The 12,652-nt window shown below is 42.1% G+C and overlaps 1 protein-coding gene across 7 annotated transcripts in view; it reads left to right on the top strand.

The window, feature by feature from the left end:
* Positions 1–12,652, top strand: part of LOC121831772 (immunoglobulin superfamily member 3-like) — a 169,500-nt gene that overhangs the window by 13,871 nt on the left and 142,977 nt on the right. For 5 of the 7 annotated variants that reach the window (XM_076578220.1, XM_076578219.1, XM_076578221.1 and 2 more), the window contains 2 exons: positions 547–604; positions 4,644–4,976. In XM_076578220.1, the coding sequence (XP_076434335.1) occupies positions 547–604; positions 4,644–4,976 (391 nt within the window). The remainder of the gene's footprint in view (positions 1–546; positions 605–4,643; positions 4,977–12,652) is intronic. The other 2 variants (XM_076578223.1, XM_076578224.1) reach the window with 1 other exon arrangement.

The raw sequence follows: 12,652 nt of genomic DNA, 5'->3' as shown, positions 1-12,652 counted from the left end.
GAGTCAATGACAATTAAATGCCAATGTTTAGGAATTGCCACAGGGGCAGGCTGTGTTACTCCCATGAGAAACATGGTTTTATTTACAGCTCTAAGATCTTGTAATAGCCTCCATGTGGTCTCAGTCATTGTGTGTGGAAGTATGAGAGATGCTTCATATTCTCTCTCAGTCTGCTTGCTGGTGTTTTTTGGTTGAGATTCAGGGACTAACCACAGTGGCTCTGAGCAGACACTGCTCTGAGTCCATCAAGATGCAAGTGCATCTTTGCATTAGAGGGCTGGTCTAGGCTTAGAGTTCTACCAGAGAACATACTCTTGTCTCTGCCTTTAGTTTTCTCCATTTGCTGCCTTATCTGTCTCATGACCAGAATTGAGATTGCTGGCTGAATGTGAGGAAGAACTTGGAAGACAGTCTGAAGACAGAGGAAGATGGAGGACAGACATCCATAGCAGAGAGGCCTGTGTGATTCATAGTTAGAGTGGATCCATGCCCTGATACAGTGTGCTGAGTGCCACAGCTAACCAGTGTCTTCTTCTTGTCCTTCAGGTCAACACCATGATGTATCCTCAAGTCTTCATTTCAGGCCTCATACTACTTCTCCCAGGTGGGTGAGTAGGTGAGCTAGGGGATGCTAAGGAGGCTAGAGCTGGCAGAAGAGATGACAATGCTTGAGCCTTTTTGAGTATGGCTTATGTTATGAGCAGAGAACCAGGATAAATTGTAGCTCTAAAGAATTTTCTTAACCTGTATGAATTTCAAAACTTATGGCTAAATAAACATGATTACCTCTTTGGCAGCAGTTAACTCTGCAGCTCACAGAGGATTGAGCCTATATGATAATGAGTATTCAGAGACAGGTAGTACCTGGGGGGAGCACTCACTAACCTAAGACAGAGCACCTGTGTGGCCTGGGCAGGCGTCATCATGACAGGTAAGGTGACCTGCTGATGTTCCATGCAACCTAAGTCAGAAGCTCATTTTTTAGTAAAAGGGGGACCTGTAGGGTCCTGGCCCCTGTTTTGGGTAACTGTTGCCTTGCTTGCTGACCTTGACCTTGATATCCTCCCTATGCTAATTCCCTGCTGGGTTCCACCCCCCTGAATACTTAAGGGAAGTTCCTTGTTTGTGTATTCTGCATAATGGGCATTAACAGGTTAGATACATGATTGTAAAACATTGGTAGTGAACTTCTGCCCTCCGGGGTTCTCCCATTGTGCTGTAAGCCTGTATTTAAGACCTCCTCCCTCCTTCAAAAAAAGCATTCAGCATTAAAAAAAAAATAGTCACACAGTCAGACCCCTAACAAAAAATAAAAATAAAAAAATAAACATGATCACCAAGAACAGTTCAGGTGAGAACACATGCATTCATGTGATGGACTAGTTAAGGATGAGTGCACACGCATACATGTGATGGACAAGTAAGGATGATTGCATGTGCATACATGTTATGAACAAGTAAGGGTAAGTGCATATGCATGCATGTTATAGTCAAAGGTTGATAAAAAATTACAAACAGAGCTTTCCATGCGTGATGACTACTCAAAGTCAGCCTTCATTACATTTCTTTGTGTATTTTTGCTTTTTAAAACCATTTTCACATATTTAACTTAAAAACATTCTAATGCAAACTGTTCTATGAAAGGGGGGATAGAAGGAATAATATAATTGTTTTTCAGACAGGGTGTAAGTTAGTCCAGGCAGGCCTCCAACCCTATAGCTAGCTGAGGATCACTTAAATTTTCAATCCTCTTACCTTTACCTCCAAAGAGCTGAGATCACTGGTGAGAAATAAAATATATTTCTGTGTATTAATTAAAGTAGTATGTATTTTATTTGTGATCATAAAATGTATTTTGTTGTAGAATATTGTTTTAAAACATGTTACATTTGTTTATGCTGTGGAACACTTGTTTAATATATGAACATGTGTTGTTTTCTTTTATGTTTCATTTGTTTAACTCTGTGAGGCTGTACTACTTTGCCTGTCTAAATCACCTCATTGTCAGGAGAAAGAATAGGAAGGCTGGCAGGCAGAGAGAATAAATAGGAGAAGGAAAAGACAGAAAAAGCAAGGAGCAAGAGAACAAGGACAAAAGGACACTAGAGGCCAGCCACCCGGCCAGCCAGCCACACAGCGAGCCATAGAATAAGAGTGAAAGTAAGATTTACATAAGTAGGAAAAAGAAAGCCCAGAGACAAAGGTAGACAGGAAAATTTAAATGAAGGAGAGCTGGCTAGAAATAAGCCAAGCTAAGGCTGGTCATTCATAAGTAATAATGAGACTCCGTATGATTTATTTGGGAGTTGGAAGGTGGGCCTCCAAAGAGCAAAAGAAATAAAAGAGTAAGAAAAGAACCAAAACAGTTTTTAGCAAAATCAAGTAATGAGTGTCCCAGTAAGAAATACACTCAATTATAGAACAAGAAATGTGCTTTCTAGATCATGTCTCAACCTCACAGCCTAGGCCTGCATATAGGTGGTTAGCGAATCTCACAGTTCATTATTTTGTGCTTTTGTTTGTTTCTTTGTTTCCTGTGCTGGGATACAACACAGGTGCTAGCATGGGCTAGCCAAACACTGTATCATTGGGCTGCATCCTTAGCCCTCAGAGTTCCTTTAAAGGCCACTGTGGAAGATATTGGTATTAGAAATTGAATTCCATCATCCCCAAAAGAATTATATTTAATCATTTCCGTTTTTAAATTTCATCAATATGTTTTTGGTTGAATATTTTCTGACTATGTGGTCATACTTTGCTAGTTGGTAGGTCTTGCTCAAGTTCTGGAATGTCACCAACTTTTAAGAAGAGACCTCTGCAAGCCAGGCTGTGTTGGCGTACTCCTTTAATCCCAGCACTCGGGAGGCAGAGGCAGGCGGATCTCTGTGAGTTCAAGGCCAGCCTGGTCTCCAAAGAGAGTTCCAGGAAAGGCGCAAAGCTACACAGAGAAACCCTGTCTCAAAAAAAAAAAAGAAAACAGAGGCCTCTACTTAGTTTATGTGGGAGTGTGTGTGTGTGTGTGTGTGTGTGTGTGTGTGTGTGTGTGTGTGTATCTATGTGCATGTATGTGTCTGTGTGTGTTTAAAGGGTCAATCATAAAGTTCAAAATAAGCCTCAGTCTCTTCTTTCTGAAGACTGGCTTTGAAGTTACTAAGGTTCTGCCTTGAAGCCAACAATGCTTTTCCAAAACCATGGCTCTGCTCTTAGGAGAGGTGGGAAGAGTTAGTGATTTTGTTGTCATAGCACTGTGGGGAGGGGAGGAGGGATGGTTTCAGATAAGGTCTCCAAATCCTAGACCTGCCTTCAACTCAATAGTTAGATGAAGTTGGCCTTGAATTCCTCATCTTCCTCCCTCTACCTCCCAAGTTCCGGGATACAAGTGAGTTCTGGGTTTATAATCATTACCCACAGCCTGGCTGTTGAAATAAAAAGTTTTAAATAAAAAAGAAAGAAAGAAAGAAACATTTGAGCTGGTCTCAGTGGCACAAGTTTACTAACCCAGAACGCAGGAATCAGAGGTGGGAGATCTTGATTTTGAGACAGATGAGGTATAAAAAGACTCCGTCTCCAAAGAAAGTCACTCTCTGAAGAACATAAAAGACAAGAAAAGTCTTGTGAATATTATACAACAGACAAGTTGTTTTGTTCACAAATGTACCCATTAAGTAATGACACTGAGGGAGAATATGCTAAGAGAAAACTGTTTACAGTCGTCAAATTCAGATAGTAAAACTGGACATTTAATCATGGGATTGGAGAGGTAGGGCCAGCCAAGCTCTGGGAGTTTGAAGTCTGTTTTATGTAGCAAGTTCCAGGCCAACCAAAGCTGCAAAGTGAGATCCTGACTCAGAAAACCAAATGATAACAACAAACATTAAGTTGTCATTCCCTCCAACCCCCGAACACGACACTGGCATGCATGATCGTGTGAGTGCGCACGCGTGTGAGTGCTAACACACACACACACACACATACACACACACACACACACACACACACACAACCAAAACACCAATGATAAAGAAGGCTAGTGTTGTACCTGTTTCTCAAAACCCCCAGAGACCACAAGGAGCCAGTTTCCAATGCAAGCACATAAGGGTCCTTTTATTCAGGTTCAAACTGGGCCACCACCAAGCATGTGGAAGGAAATGTGGTGGCAGCCCAGGTATAGAGAGTTTTTATAGGAAAAACCATAAGCGAGGAATTGGCAGTTCGGGATTGGGCAGAAGGGATGCGACTCAAGGTGAAATTCTGAAACTATTGGTCTAGACTTTGGGTATGAAACCACATTTGAAACCATTGGGTTAGGCTTTTGGTGGGTAACCAGGAATCTATCTGCTGAATAGGATGATCTGGACTACTCAGGCACATTCCTGAGGTCATTCATGGAACTGAGTACAGCAGATGGTCTAAGATCGTGGCCCTTTCCGTAAGGTAGAGCCTGTAAAGTCAGGTCTAGGCCCTCACATTAGGGCTGTAGTTCAATGGACAGCACTTGCCTCAGTTTCATAATACCCTATATTAAATTCCAGTTGAATACCCCATACCATAATTTTTCTGAAGAGAAATAAGAACAAAATTTTAGGAAAATGTTGGGTACTAATTCTCCATTTCATCCCCCTCTCTTCTTTTTTCCATCACAGGCACTCTGGGTTCTTACACAGTAGTAAAAGGTGTGGTGGGTCACCCTGTCACACTGCCATGTACTTACTTAACAAATGGGGAGTCACTACCGCATGCTGGGGCCTTGGTGAATGTCGATCTGATTATTGTGCTAGAACACTTATCTGGACCAATGGATACCATGTCTCCTATAAGAGGAGCAGCCGATACCAGCTAAAGGGGCATATTTCAGAAGGAAATGTGTCCTTGACAATAGAGAATGCTGTTCAGAGTGACAGTGGTCCATATTGTTGTATAGTGGAGATTCCTGGATCTTTCCGTTATGTGACCTATTCCTTGGAAATTAAACCAGATAAGCTTTCTTTATTTCCTTTGTTTATTCCTTCAAGTGACCCTAGTCCTCTGTGTGCTAATATTTTCTGTTTTCCTCTAAGAAGGAAACCGAAGGTTGCTATAAATACATTTGTGTATAGGTGGAGAGTTCTGCTCCCTGTCTGCCCTGCCTTGAGCCTTTGAAATAGGTCTCATATCTAGTCACACAATTTGTTGCCTCCACACTGGAAATGTCCATATAGAAGAAGGTTCCCTCCAACACCTGTTCTCTGTCACTCAGCAGTGTAGTAACAGATGATCAGCAGCGGCTAGTCCATAAATGACACTGATACACAATTCCCTCCAATCATCTTAATTAGAATGAGGAGGCCCCAAGGCCGAGATCAGACCTCCAGATGGTAGGAAGAGCATTACACAGAAACAATACCATCTATGAGGTTCATCCCCTGATGGGGTGTGAAGAGGATTCCAGGGAAGGAGGGGCTTCTATTTACAACCCAGAGAGGAGTTTCTTTAAGAGCAGAAATGTGACAGAGAGAAGGAGGGAGGTCTAGAGCGAGAGTGAGAACGAGCGAGCACGAGAGAGAGAGAGAGAGAGAGAGAGAGAGAGAGAGAGAGAGAGAGAGAGAGAGAGAGATGCCAATACTGGAATGAGAGGCTCAGGCTGGTCCCCAGAGCAAGGAGAAAGTCTGACTTGTTACATCTTTTAGTGGTGGAGGTGTTAGCTGCTAGGTCTAAGGATGAAGGCAAACTAAGGTGCTTATTAACATATCAAAGCAGACACTAGCTGCCATTCTCTCAGCAAGGCCAGTACCTGGCACACCTTACCCCCTCCCTAAATTCTCCAGCCCAGGTACTGGGCTGGGCTGCCCCTCCCCCATCTGCTCTTCCCTATGTAACCCAGTCATTTTGGCTAGACAGGTCCCTTTGGATTCTTGACCTCTTGGCCCCCACTCTAGGCTCCTTGCTTTCCCCTCCTCTCACATGGGGAGTTCAGTTTGCTGGTCATGTTCACTCTGGACCCTCTGGATGCCTCTGTCTGTTTTCTCCCTCATATCTACAATAAATCATCTTCTCCACCATCTTCTTTTTTTCTTTAAATTTATTTTTAAGTATTTATTTATGTATTATGTACACAGTGTTCTGCCTGCATGCCAGAAGAGGGTGTCAGATCTCATTACAGATGGTTGTGAGCCACCATGTGGTTGATGGGAATTGAACTCAGGACCACTGGAAGAACAGCTAGTACTCTTAACCGCTGAGCCATCTTTCCAGCCCCCAACCATCTTCTTTTATTTCTTTTTTTTTTTTTATTCAGGAAAAAAGTTGCCTATCATGTGATTTAGTTCACCATAGCATAAGTGACACAGAGTATGGAACAGCCAGATGTTGATTAGGACTGTAAATTAGGGGCTGCTGTTAGACCCCTATCAGACAGCCTCTAAATATGTCAGCAAACAGAAGGAAGGCAGGGCTTGAACTATTCAGACTGTGGGATCATGTAAACCAATGTTCTAACAAAAGTTTATGAAAACTCCAGTATGGAATCATTACAGTTTCAGTGTTTCTTTCTGTGATTATTTGTTTCTTTCTTTGTTTCTTTCTTTGTTTCTTTCTTTGTTTCTTTGTTTCTTTCTTTGTTTCTTTGTTTCTTTCTTTCTTTCTTTCTTTCTTTCTTTCTTTCTTTCTTTCTTTCTTTCTTTCTTTCTTTCTTTCTTTCTTTCTTTCTTTCTTCCTTCCTTCCTTCCTCCTTCCTTTCTTTCTGTTTTTTTGCCCCCAGAGTTTATCTGTATAGTCATGGATATCCTGGAACGTGTTCTGTAGACCAGACTGGCCTTGAATTTACAGAGCTTCCCCTGCCTCTGCCTCCAGAGTACTGGAATTAGAGTATACCATAAGAACCAGGTTTTACATATCCTTGTTGTACATATCCTGATTTTTTTTTTTTTGCACTGACTAAAACAATGAGCTCATTTGGACTTCCTGCCTTCTTGTGCTGTAACTAATCTCTTTTTATTTAAGAGTTAACACAGACAATGGTAATCAATCATAGAAACTAGAAACAATCTGTCTCTATATATTTTAATTAAGAACATTCTGTGGTCTTTCAGCTTCTAGATTTTCTTCTATATCCATCCATTCATTTACTTTTGTGTTTAATTAGATTTGTAAAACTGCATTTATTATTGTATGGCTGTATGTAAATGATGTACACGTGGTGGGATTGCATAACATGATGTATTTTCCAGAGGTCAAAATCCTGGGCTTGGTACTCTCTTTATCATTTTATGTGAGTTCTATGGATGTAAGTCAATGACCAGGTCTGTCAAGTGCCTCTACACATTGAATCAATTTACTGGATCTCTGTTTATTGATTGACTGATTTCTTGATTTTGGTACTGGGCCTTGCTTTGTAAATCAGGCTCACTTAGAACTTCAGGCTCACACATTAGCCTCCCCAGTGATGGTATTATAGAAATGTGCCACATCTCTTGTTAGGATGAAGTCCATTCTAATCGTGCAAGGAGCTGCCTTTTAAAACTATGGGTGGGAGGCAACTCAAGGAATCCTGAAGGAGCTAGTCATGGAGTATGAAAGAATGATGTATAGAGACAGCTTTGTGGAGGAGACATAAGGTTCCTAGTGCCTATCACAGATGTGAAATTATGATACTAACTTGGCTGAAGTTGAATGATTCTGACATCCAAGGGTGCCCACTCACATGAGAATAAACACACATTCACACAAACACAGACACAGACAAGACACACACAGTCAGACAGATACACAGACACACACACAAACAGAGAGAGAGAGAGAGAGAGAGAGAGAGAGAGAGAGAGAGAGAGAGAGTAAAATGCCTTGGGGTTTGTGTAGAAATGTTTCTAGCATGCCTGAAACCTTGGGTTATGTCCCAGAACTGCAAACACAATAACCTCTTAAGGCCTCAGGTTATAGCTTGGGAAGGCAGTGGTTCAGCACACATTCCACCTAAAACTCTGGGGTTAGAGCCCCAGCACCAGAAATGGGATAGGCATGTCATTACAGCATAGCATTGCTAATTTAAGTTCATTAATTGAAGGTTTTATGGAGCTTAGAGATTTGTTAGCAGGTCAGTGTAGCTAGAGTTTTCCTGCCTGGCCCACAGTCAGGACAAATCTCTCTCACCCAACAGTCCCACAGCCGCTCAGACCCAACCAATTAAACACAGAGACTTATATTGCTTACAAACTGTATGGCCGTGGCAGGCTTCTTGCTAACTGTTCTTATATCTTAAATTAACCCATTTCTATAAATCTATACCTTTCCACATGGCTCGTGGCTTACCGGCATCTTCACATGCGGCTTGTCATGATGGCGGCTAGCAGTGTCTCTGACTCAGCCTTCCACTTCCCAGAATTCTTCTCCTCCTTGTCCCACCTATACTTCCTCCTGCCTGACTACTGGCCAATCAGTTTTTTATTTACTAACCAATCAGAGCAACACGTTTGCCAGAACATCCGTCACCACTTCCCCTTTTCTTCTTTTTTTTCTTTTTTTTTTTTTTCAAAAAGTAAGGTTTTAACCTTAACAAAGTAAAATTACATATAATTTGGGAATTTGGGTGTAGCTTCTCTTACTACTTCCTGCTGGAGGGACAGGGTGCTGTATCTTATGGGGACACAAAGAAAATTTTAGGATTATGGAATCGTCCATGAGGCTGTATTGTCTGAGCCACTTGCCTTGAATCTGATCTGGACATTAGATTATCTGGCCCATGGTGTCATCGGAGACCTTTCAGGGTGTCTTGGCTGGTCAAACATGATGTATCTTAATCTGGAACAAATCCATAGCCTCTTGCTTTCTGTGGAAACAAATGCAGAGTCTCCTTTCAAAGTAACACATCCTTATATCCAAATTTAAAAGTCAAGGAATCTTTAAAATGAACATATTGGTTTAACTCAACATCTTTTTCGGTCAAATATTTTTCTGCAGTTAAAAACCCCAAAGACAACACAATCCAGATTCTCTGTGTAATATTCATCTTTACGTGGCTTATTTTTATATTAATTTTACTGTCTCCTTAAAGACTTTAATTTTTAAAACTATGTATCTGTTTATATAACTGTATATATCACCTTTTTTGTCTCTTTCAAGCCTATGTATATTTTACACACATTGTAAACTATTACATCTGAATCTGTCTTATTGTGAATCTGTTGCTGTAAACTGAAGCAATTGTAAGACCGAAATGGTGCTATGGCTGCTGGCTCTGCCCACCTCAGCTTCCCAACATGGTGGTGGTACGTTTACCACCAGCTCTGGGAGCTATCATGGGTCTATGCTTATATCCAAGCAGCGTGTACCCCAGAAACCTATATTTTTTGGTACTAGCAAAGGCTAAATGCACTATGCAGCTTAGATGCGCCACTTGCAGAGGCCTCATTCCTGCCATACTGCAGATCTAGCTCGAAGCTAGGAACCCACCAGTATCTCAAACTGGCAAGCTGCTGCTCATTTGAGAGAGACAATTAGACAACTGTTTTTAGATCCGTTTTAGAATCTTTTCTCAAGTTTTAGGTGGAAACTCTTGCCAACTCATTGGGTGCCATTTGTTGCTAGAGTATTCCTGCCTGGCCCACAGTCAGGACAAATCTTTGTCACCCACAAGTCCCACAGACACTCAGACCCAACCAAGTAAACACAGAGGCTTATATTGCTTACAAACTGTATGGCCGTGGCAGGCTTCTTGCTAACTGTTCTTATATCTGAAATTAACCCATTTCTATAAATCTATACCTTGCCAGAGGCTCGTGGCTTACCGGTATCTTCACATGCAGCTTGTCGTGGTGGTGGCTGGCAGTGTCTCTGACTCTGCCTTCCACTTCCCAGAATTCTTCTCCTCCTTGTCCCGCCTATACTTCCTCCTACCTGACTACTGGCCAATCAGTTTTTTATTTACTAACCAATCAGAGCAACACATTTGCCATACAGAACATCCCAAAGTAGGTCAGTGCTTACAAAGTCACCCTTAGTCCCTGTAGTCCCTAAATGAGCCAGCAACTGTTTCCTCCTTTAACAACCAAATCCACATCTTCTCATGGTTTAAACATATGGAGCTTCCTCTTCAGCTGCTCTGGAACCCTCATCAGCTCCTAAGAACTTTTCCATCTTCCTGGGAGAAAAAAAATGCCCTAGGGCAAGAGAAACAAAGCTCCTGAACTGGTGATTCTTTCCTGGCTTTGTTCTCACAGTGATCTTCTGACTAGATTGTTCACATGCTTGATTTTCTCCACCTCAGAGATTTATACTCTCCAGGGAGGGGGTGTACTGTGCTCAGTCCTCTGCTCACACATTAGACTGGATCAGCAAACTAACCAGACCAGGTTAGAAACAGCCCCCCTGCTGCTGGGAAGAGTTTTACTGCAGCACAGCCACACCCACTCCTTGCTAAGTTGTCAGCACTGACTTTCATTGATTGACATGAGTGCTTGCTCCTGAACACCTGTTTTTATGTCCCTGAGACAAAAATCCTTTCATCTGACCCTCTCCATAAAAGGGGCTTGAGGGCCAGTGAGATGGCTCAGTGGGGAAAGGTGTCCACTGCTAAACCTAATGACCTGAGTTCAATCCCTGGGCCCACATGGTGGAAGGCGAGAACAGACTGAAAAGTTATACACTGGCACCCGCATTTGTGACATCCCACAAACACACAAATAAATGAATAAGTTAATGTAGTGAATTTAAAGTGTTGCTCTACTCCCACTAATGCCCTATACATAGAAAGAACACGGCAGTTTTTTCTTCATTTCAAGGTAAGCACACACTATTTTAAGGGACTACATTGTATTCAAGGTAAAGAAGAGTTTTTAAAGCAATTATTCCTTGTTGCTGAGGTTTAATTTTGTAGTTAGCACAGTCAAGATCAAAGGAGATTACTTACAGGGAACACATGTGTCTGTTCACACAGACAGCATGAGTCCTGGCTGACTGTGTGATCCCAGCACCACTTTGCCTGAGCTCCTGTCTAGGAATTCTGCACACTGAGATCAGTAGGTGTTTGGATCCTTACAGTGCTTTGGATGCTGTTGACTTGTCAATTGTAGGTTGAACCTGCCTAATCCAAACATTCCAAATCTACAATGCTCCCAAATCTGGAACCTTTTGACCGGAGACTTGATAATTCACCTTGAAAAGTCAACATCATGAAAGTATCATATGTAGAATTATTCCCAGTTTAAAAAGTTACCCTTTAAGCTATATATGTAAAGTGTAATTATATGAATGCTACATCTATCCATGTTTATACTTGAGCCCTACCCATAAGATATTATCCATATGCATATATTCCAAATATTTAAGCAAGATTTAAATTCTCATACTATGCCAAGCATTTTTGGATAAGTGGTATTCACCTTGTTTTTCTTACATTGGAAGGCACCATAGACAATATCCATTCTTTACCCAATTGTGCAAATCCCATTTAGTTGGGGCTTGTGTGGGATCTGCAAGCTAACATACAGGGCTGTATGTTGTGTCCTCTGGGGATTGACTGAAATGAACATGCTGGGCCTGGAAATGTGGGTGATGTCAGTCACCACTGACAGCAGTTCCAGCCCCTCATAACCTTACTGTAGTGAGTAGCCATTCCATCTTGGATCTGGAAGCTCCAACCCCCATTGAGAGTCTGGCAACTGTCACGCCTATGATGTGGGGCGAGGGGAGGTGCTGGAAATCTGAGAGCTGGATGGGCAAGTGCTTGCTCTGGGCGCGCTCTCTGCACCTGGACCCTGGATGGTGGAGATTAATTGTGCAGAGCTCCAGAGAACACCGCTGGATTGCGATACACCTTCCCCAGACCCCCGCGACCTATCCATTCCTTCATTTGTAAGTCATCCACTAAATAAATCTTCCTTTTAACTACATGGAGTGGCCTTTATAATTTTCCCCAATATCTGGCGCCCATGTGGGTCAAATTCCAAAGGTCTGGGCGGCTCCTGCCCTTAGCCTGCTCCCCAGCTGGTGGGTACCTAAACCCGCCTGCAAAGTTCCATATAACCAGTCCATTCCCTAAAAGGGGAGCAGCTAGTCCGGTCTCAGCTCCCTAGCTTAGCCCCGAGACCAGTGAAAAACCGCTGCAAGTGAGGTATCCAGTCCCCAGCTCCTGGCCATCCCGCCAGCTGCCTCCAGCTGCCGCCAGCCAAGGTCACCAACAGGCCCTGCTTTGAAGCTGTTCCAGCACTGCCTGCTGGTTGAAAAGCGCTACTACACCCCCCATACCACAGAAAGGTAAGATAAGCAAACCAGCATTTTATTTCAAGTAAAAGTACTTGATAATTTTACATCTTAAAATTGACTAACAAATTTTGAGTAATTCTTGTAATATGGCTGACAACATTACCTCACAAGAATTTAAAAACCTTTTTGCCTGTATGATGAATGACATTCTCCTGGAAATATATGACCTTCCTCAGGCATATTTGGCCTGTACCATTTTGGCATTCATCGTAATAATTCACACAGTGTTCAAACACTGCTTTAATAATAAGAACAAAGATGAGTCATTATTGGGACTGATACAGGCTTTAAAAGATAGCAATGAAGACTTACAGAGAAAGAATTGATTTCTGGAACCTGCTTTCAAAGATAGCAATGAAGGCTTACAGAAAAGGATTCTCTTTCTGGAATCTGCTTTCAAAGATAGCAATGAAGACTT

The sequence above is a fragment of the Peromyscus maniculatus genome, chromosome 8, assembly GCF_049852395.1.
Source record: "Peromyscus maniculatus bairdii isolate BWxNUB_F1_BW_parent chromosome 8, HU_Pman_BW_mat_3.1, whole genome shotgun sequence".
Taxonomy (NCBI): domain Eukaryota; kingdom Metazoa; phylum Chordata; class Mammalia; order Rodentia; family Cricetidae; genus Peromyscus; species Peromyscus maniculatus.
Note: the sequence above shows the minus strand (reverse complement) of the source record. Positions and strands in the feature narration are given on the sequence as shown.